The sequence below is a fragment of the Lupinus angustifolius genome, chromosome LG02, assembly GCF_001865875.1.
Source record: "Lupinus angustifolius cultivar Tanjil chromosome LG02, LupAngTanjil_v1.0, whole genome shotgun sequence".
Lineage (NCBI taxonomy): Eukaryota > Viridiplantae > Streptophyta > Magnoliopsida > Fabales > Fabaceae > Lupinus > Lupinus angustifolius.
Genome location: NC_032010.1, coordinates 2,507,169 through 2,515,640, shown reverse-complemented (window position 1 = coordinate 2,515,640; position 8,472 = coordinate 2,507,169). Strand labels below are relative to the sequence as shown.

The 8,472-nt window shown below is 33.1% G+C and overlaps 1 protein-coding gene across 1 annotated transcript; it reads right to left on the bottom strand.

Annotated features, from left to right (window-relative positions):
- LOC109332574 (glucose and ribitol dehydrogenase homolog 1-like) lies at nt 5,500-7,149 on the bottom strand. The gene is made up of 4 exons (XM_019567553.1): nt 6,936-7,149; nt 6,469-6,845; nt 5,791-6,149; nt 5,500-5,695 (listed from the first exon to the last, which is right to left on the bottom strand). Exons 1-4 carry the CDS (start codon nt 7,059-7,061, stop codon nt 5,673-5,675), a joined length of 885 nt encoding a protein of 294 aa, XP_019423098.1. The 5' UTR covers nt 7,062-7,149; the 3' UTR covers nt 5,500-5,672.

The following is an 8,472-nucleotide window of genomic DNA, read 5'->3' as shown; positions in this document are numbered from 1 at the left end:
TGCTATTGCTATAACAAGTCTTATGGTTTCTAATCTGGCCACTGGTGCAAAGACTTCTTCAAAATCCAAGCCTTGCTTCTGTAGGAACCCTTTTGCCACAAGTCTAGCCTTGTGCTTGGAAACTGATCCATCAGGCTTCAACTTCACCTTATACACCCATTTGACTAAGATAGCTTTCTTGTTTCTTGGCAAATCTGTTAGTTCCCATGTAGCATTCTTTTCTATGGAGTTAATTTCTTCCTTCATTGCTTCTATCCAGCACTGCTCTTTCATTGCTTGATCAAAGGACACAGGCTCCATTTCAGCTAGTAGAGCCATATGCACAAAATCTCCTTCTTGAGTGATTGCTGAGTCATCAAGAAGTTCATAATCTCTGAGTCTTGATGGCAATTGTCTTGTTCTCTGTGGTCTTTCATTCATAACAGCTTGATCCTCATTACTTATATGAGTTTCTTCTTTTGTTTGTGTGTTGTCCAACATCATTCTTCCTGAGTTGTTGGGTGTCTCATTGGTTTCATTCCAATTCCAAGCTTCACCTTCAATGAAGTTTAAGTCTCTGCTGTATGAGGTTGTATTTGATGTAGGATTGTATACTTTGTAGGCCCCTGTAGAATGGTAGCCTACAAAAATCAGCCTTTCTCCTCTGTTATCAAGCTTCCCTCTTCTGCTTTTTGGTATGTGTTTGAAGCATATGGATCCAAACACCTTGAGATGTTTTACATTTGGTTTGTGTCCAGTCCATGCTTCTTCAGGAGTCTTGTTCACCAACCTCTTTGTAGGACATATGTTCAGAAGATAAGTTGCTGTTGATATTGCTTCTGCTCAAAACTTCTTTGGAAGTGCCTTGGTTCTTAGCATGCTTCTTGTCATATTCAACAAGGTTCTGTTTACCCTTTCTGCTGCTCCATTGTGTTGAGGAGTATATAGTGCAGTGATCTCATGAGTTATTCCTTCTAATTCACAGAAATTTTTGAACTCATGAGAAACATACTCCCCTCCACCATCACTTCTGATCAGCTTTAGATTCTTGCCACTTTGTTTTTCTGCTTCTGCTTTGAAGTTTCTGAATTTGCCAAACACATCAGATTTATTCTCTATTGCATAAGTCCATAGTTTTCTTGTGAAGTCATCCTTGAAGGTTACAAATTACTTGTTTCCTCCAAGAGACTTTTCTTCTAATGGACCACACACATCAGTGTATACAACTTCAAGTGGTTGAGTGGTTTTGGTTGGAATTTGTGAGCAGAATGTATTTCTAGTCTGCTTGCTTGCCTCACACACATCATTTGAGGCTTTGAGTGTAAGTAACCCATGCACAATCTCATCCTGACTCAGGTGCTCTAGGCTTTTGAAGTTCAGATGCCCAAATCTCTGATGCCAAATCCATTTTTCATCTGCTATGGACTCCAAGCATTTCTGGTCTCCTAGCTGAATGCCAATCTTGAAGGTCCTATTATGAGCTAAAGGTGCCTTCAAGACTAACACTCCCTTCTTGTTGAACACCTTGAGCATCTTTTCTTCCAGCCTCATTTTGTACCCTTTCTCAAGTAATTGTCCAAGACTTAGAAGATTGCTCTTCATTCTTGGCACATATAACACACTTGAGATGTATGAGGTTGAGCCATCCTTCTTCTTGATCATTACTTTGCCAATTCCTTCTGCTTTGATTATGCTGTCATCAGCAAACTTTATTCTGGTTTCTACTGATTTGTCTAATGTTACAAACCAATCTTTATTTCCTGTCATGTGATTAGAACAACCTGAATCAAGATACCAACTACCTGAACATTGGTTTGTTACCATTAGCAAAGCATTATTTGATTCATTTGCTTCTTGAGAAGGGTCAATGCTCCTAGCCATCAGCAATACCTCCTCTTCTGATTCATCATCTTTTGCTAGTCTTGCTTCCTCTTCTTTGTTTTGAGTGACCCTTTTCTCTTTGCACTCAGATGCATAGTCAATTTCTGCAGTTGAAGCATTGAATCTTGCTTTTATCTTTCTTGTTCATTCTACCCAACTGATTGCTCCACTTCTTGGCTTTACTGAACTCACAGCTGTTGCTGTGATTCTTCTGATGTGAATTCAATCCAGGCTTGCCATTGTCAGACTCCATTCTCCTACCACCTTGCCATTTTGCCTTGTCTCTTCTGAATTTCTCATTCTTTCCAGGGCCACCCTTCTTCTTGAATTGAGCACTCAAGGCATGATATGTTTGTCTAAAATTCTGCCTTTCCATAAATCTCTGCTCATGCACCTCCAAGGATCCTTGCAACTCATCAACTGATAGATTGTCAAGATCCTTTGCTTCTTCTATTACTGCCACCACATGATCAAACCTTGGATGAAGGGTTTTGAGTATCTTCTCCACTACATGTTGTTCAATTGGTGTTTCTCCACACCCCTTCATTTGGTTTATCAGGCTCCTTAATCTGTTGAGGTACTCAGCTATGGATTCTTGCTCATCCATCTGCATAAACTCATATTGTCTTTTGCGTGTCAGCAGTCTCACCTTCTTGATCTTCTTTCCATCAGAATAATTTTTCTCCAATATCTCCCAAGATTCCTTTGAACTAGATGCTGCAGAGATCTTTTCAAAGTTGGCTCTGTCCACACATTGGTGGATCAAGAAGATTGCCTTGCAATCTCTCTTGTTTGCTTCCCTATACTCCACTGAATTTTCATCTACAGTTGGCATTCCACCTTTCACCACATCAAGACATTCTTGAAACCCAAAGATTGCCTTCATTTGAATGCTCCAATGTTCATAATTCTTCCCATCTAGAATTGGAAGGTTCATTGCAAAGCCATTCGAATTTGCCATGCTTCTACTCCTCTGATTTCCCTTCTGTTTTGCAGCCTTGATTCTCAATCCGTGAGCTTCACTTCTTGAAGCCTCTTGCACCCAATCTTGGCACTACCACAGATCCCGATCCTAAAGCTCTTGATACCACTGTTAGAGTTTTTAGAAACCAATTTAGCTTGGTTTCTATACTGCTTCTTGTCAAGCGTGAATCAGAGAAGAAGAAGAAGTTAATTGAAGATGAAACAATATGTTCTTAGTAAGTGAAGAAGAAAAGTATTGAAGGAAGAGTGTTTTTCATTAACCAACAATCATCAAATTTACATCCTTCTATTTATAGTAGTTCATAACAACTCAGTTTGTTATGACTTTCTATTTGTAGTAAGTTGTCAACTAACTAAACTAACTATTACACAAAGCAATGAATTACACTCTTTAACACAAAAAACAACAATAACTAGTTCCACAATGTAGATTTTTGTGGAATATTGTCTTAGTATGAGACTCGAAAGAAAAATTAAATAAAAAATTATAAGATTTAGGAGCATATGAATAAGACAAAATATATAAAATATAAGTTTAGTAAAAAAAGTATAAATCTTATTGTAGAGGTAAAAACTAAAAATCATATTGCAGCAAATCGGTATATTGAGGTCTATTGTATCAATCATTCAAGACAATGATAAATTAACAAATGTATAAACCATCAAATTCAAGTGAGTTGGATAACATAATAGAGCGCTTCATATGTCATATATAATAAAAAGATTTATATGTATTGAATATTTGGGAAGAAGTGGAGTAACTCCTATTGTGATAAAGCTTATAGAATGACACAATAGTAAAATATGCTTAGAACCAAATATGTAAGGGAGAGAGTTGGAGTAATTCTATTATGAAATTTTTTATAGATTTACATTTGAGATGATTCGAACATGCATGAAAGATGTTAAAATAGTTGAACATTGGTTAGTTGGTTAATTAGTTTAGTTAGGATAATTAGTTTTTATATCCTTTATATAAAGGATTCAATGTAATTTTGTTATTAATCTATTCAATATTCAATGAATAAAAAACTCTTTTCTTTCATCTTTCTTGATTCATCAAGAAATCTTTTTAATGTCTCCTACTATTTTAACATGGTATCAGAGCAATAATTATTATTTTGATCACTTCCGTTTATGTTATTACCGTTCCAAGATTCAAGATAGAGTCATCATCATTCATCAATCATCAAAGTGAGAAGAAGTTGGAGTTTGATCAAGGGAAATTCATCATCATATTCAGCACCCTCAAACAAAGAACTCCTTCATTCTTTCTTCCTTTATGTTTTCTTCTTCCTTGATCCATTCGAGGTTAAATTCTCATCATATATTGAAGAATGCTCAATCAAGTTTATATCATCAAGAATTAATAAGAAAGAGGACTATCAAGACTCATTCAAGAACTTCATCAAGAAATAAAGTGCAACTCTTTTATTACTTCTAGCATCTCGGATAGCATCCATTGCAGCTTAATAAAGAAGTCTTCATATCTGGAATCATGTTTACTTAAAGTGTCTATATCTGTTCCGGGACCATGCATATATGATCCAAAAGTGAAAATCTTGACATTTGCTTCATGCACCCGATGTTCATTGAGTCCTTTGACCCGGCTAATGGTTTTGATTTGTCAGAAAAGTCTTGGCTTTGGTGCATATACGTTCTTTCCATGTTCTTTATTTACCCCATATTATGTTATTTTCCTTTTGTTACTCTATTTTCTTTACACCTCTCTCATTAAACACACAATACTTTGGTGTGTATTTTACATCATTGAAGCAGTATATTAGGATCGAAATTCAGATCCATTTTCTCTCTTTCATCCATTATGGTTGGTTAAGCTTCTATCGAAATATATGGTTAAGCTTTGGATGAAGTTACTTATGCCCAATGGTGGTTAAGTGTCAGATTGCTTCACATTCAGATTTCAAGACTGGGAGACGAAGATTCGCTCACCAATAAGACGAAGTATTATAGTATATCATTGTGTTCAACACAATTATTTCAAGCTTGGAATGCTTAATACATTCCAGCTTGCGAGGGAATGTTAAAATAGTTGAGTATTGGTTAGTTGGTTAATTAGTTTAGTTAGGATGATAATTAGTTTTTCTATCCTTTATATAAAGGATTCAACGTAATTTTGTTATTAATCTATTTAATATTCAATAAATAAACAAACTATTTTCTTTCATCTTTCTTGATTCATCAAGAAATCTTTTTAGTGTCTCCTACCATTTTAACAAATGATACCAATAGGGTCCTAGAAATAGGAGGAGATCAAATACATTATTTCAATTCCTAAAGGAAGTAAGAGAAAAATCATGTCCCCATGTATCAAGCCAATCAAATTTCATAGAATAGTGTACAAATATTAATTTATGTTATTATAACTTTTACCTTTAACCAAATAAGATTTTCTAATTGGATAAGGACACCCCAAATGGGACAGGTGATCCCATTTGATAAAACAATTAAGAAAGACTTTAACCAAGTCACAATATAATATTACCATGTCCTTCAAGTCACAATATAATATTACCATGTCCTTCAAGTCACAATATAATATTAGACTTCAAATTAAAAGTTTGATTCTTTTTGCATGGTTTAGACTCTAATACACAGTTCTGTTCTAGAATGACACTTATTTGCACAAAAATATATGACACCAAAATCTCATAGGTAGAACCTTATGTTTATTACATACATTGATACACACAGGACTGCATTATTATTATTATTATTAACTGCAATGTATCTTGTCAAGATACTTTACATTGACAAGAAACCAAAAAACATTACACATATGGATGCAAAGTCTCAGTTATTCTTCATCAACCATTAACAACATTTCCACCTGAAAACAAAATCAAAAATCAAAAGTTATAAAACATGCAATGTACCGCACTTACTTTTGGTATAAAACATAACTTGTTAGATTAAAAGTATCACCATTGGGGTGAAGGACTTGGCCAGTTATGTAAGAGGAGCATATGTTGCAAGCAAGGAACACAAAGGAAGGAGCAACCTCAGAAGGTTGACCAGGTCTCTTCATAGGAACATCAGAACCAAATTGAGCAGTTTCTTCCTCTTTGAAAGAAGAAGGTATTAGTGGAGTCCATATAGGTCCTGGTGCAACACCATTTACTCTTATTCCTTTGTTCACAAGCTGAAGGGCAAGTGCCCTTGTAAAGGCCACAATGGCACCCTTAGTTGAGGTGTAATCAAGCAATGATGGGTGTCCTTTATATGCATTCACTGATGTTGTGTTGATGATGCTGCTTCCTTCCTTCATGTGCTTTAGGGCATGCCTACATAGTGGTTATAGTTACATTTAACTCAATAAGAGAGATTCTTATGTACCTATTATATTATGTATCATGAATATGTACTGTGATTAATATAATACACAGTGATACAGAAATTGAGAAAGTTTATCTCACAATCTTTTCATAGTACCACTTTTTAATACTTTAATTATAATCATCTATTATCTAGTTATTGTTTATCAATTAATCATATGTGAAAATATGATTACTCTTTGATCAATGGTTATAAAATAACAAATAATAATATAAGAAAATCATGATTAAAAAATATGAGATGTTTGAATATATATTTTTTGTTGACCTGGTCATGAAGAAATAGGAGAAGATATTAGTTCTGAAAACCCTCTCAAGTCTTGGCTCATCAATCTCCTCCACTGATCCACATTCATATTGTTCAGCTGCATTGTTGACTAGAATATCAATAGAGCCATAAGCATTTATGACTTCATCAATCACTTTCTTGCAATTCTCATCAAAACCCAAATCAACAGCTATGGCCTTTGGCTCCTTTGAGTCACTAGTTTTGACCCTTCTTATCAGTTCCAATGTGTCCTTAGCATCCTTGTCCTCATGACCCTTCACATATGTGAAGATCACAGTGGCACCTTCTAATGCAAACAAGTTGCATACTGCTCTTCCTATTCCTGAGTCACCACCTGTTACTACTGCTATCTTTCCCTGAAATGTAACACATAAATCATAATCATATTCAACTATATATATATATATATATATATAATGAATACAAGTTCATCATTTATTATTTACTTTTAGTTTATCTGAGGGCTTGTACTCATCAGGGCAAGTGAATTGTGGTGTTGGATACATGAGATGTTCTTTTCCAGGCTGTGTATATTGCTTCTGAGGGGGAAATTTTTGTTCACTAGAAGCCATTTTCACAAACAATGTTGCTGAAAATGTGGTATAGAAAGTGAATCTTCAAGTGGCAATTTATTACAATGATCTTGTTGATGATGATTACAAAGGTAAAGAAGTAGTAGTGGAACACTTTTGCTGAAAGGATTAGAGCATGCCACGAAGTGAAGAGTGTTGAGGTGTCATATTTATTACATGCAATGGACACACGTTATAGAAACATGCAAATTCTAGATTAATCTCTAGCTAGCTATATGATCCTTTTATAATTCTTCATATTGATTCTTTTTTTATATTTTATAAAGTGTAGTTCAGATGTGATTTTATATACTTAACTTTTAACTCAATCACTATTGTGATTATTTGGTGAAAAGTGTTATAATTTGAGTAGAATGGTTTATTGCTCATATAATCTGCTTAATTACTTCATAAAAATATATATTTTTAAATGAAAACTTGTTAATATGATAAGTACAATTTAAATGAACAATATAATTACATAAATAATATAATTGATGTGTTATACTGATATAAGGATTAAGGACCAATTTTCCATTTGAATTAGCCCATATATGGTTCTGATCTTTACTTGTCAAAGTTGTCATATCTTATAAAAAGAAATTAAGGAGATATTGAAAGACGAATTCTTTCTAGCTATAGAAATCACATAAATGAGTTGAGTTATGCACATGACAGAAATCAAAAGTTGATAATTTAATATCAATGCAAAACTTATTTACATATATTGCTAAAACATTATTTATCATTCATGTGCTTTTATATTAAAAATGAATAATATATTATTCATATAAAAAATTCTATAATAATAATATATAGATATTAAATTATATTTTTTAAATCTTATTAATGAAAAATGATATATCTTCTTATACAATAGCCTATAATCTTTGTAGATCATAAGTAAAGTGATATGTCACAAATGAATATTTTGAAGTACATTATGTGATCAATATTTTTCTTATATGGTATAGAACTACAAAAGGATTTGTACATTGATTTTATAATAAATTGTATAAATGTGAGGATTCAATAAAATCAAAGTAAGGTTGTTTTTATTCTAACTTTCATCAAGTTTCGTTCACCCTTTCGCAATTGATTGACGTCATTGATACGAAAATTGCTTCAAGTTTAATTAATGTATTTAAATTTAAAATATTACTCATTCTTCTGATTCACACAACGAATAATCATTGTTTCAAAGCAAAAGAATCATATTAATAAGGAAAGGTATTAATTTAAAGTACACATATAATGTAATAAGATTTGTAGGTTGATTTTATAAAATGATATTATCTATATATATATATTACTACTTTTTTTGCACATGAATTTCATTAATATATATGTCAAAAAAAGGTATGCAAATACGAAAAACTGGTGCTAAATTGAATCAGAGATATTATCTTTC

What these genes read in the sequence shown, in the direction of transcription:
- LOC109332574 (XM_019567553.1), bottom strand. Translation starts at nt 7,061, where the DNA reads ATGGCTTCTAGTGAACAAAAATTTCCCCCTCAGAAGCAATATACACAG. An exon ending in AGCCCTCAGATAAACTAAAA is followed by an intron (nt 6,846 to 6,935) that starts GTAAATAATAAA and finishes GTTACATTTCAG; the next exon opens with GGAAAGATAGCAGTAGTAAC. An exon ending in CCAAGTCCTTCACCCCAATG is followed by an intron (nt 5,696 to 5,790) that starts GTGATACTTTTA and finishes TTTTGTTTTCAG; the next exon opens with GTGGAAATGTTGTTAATGGT.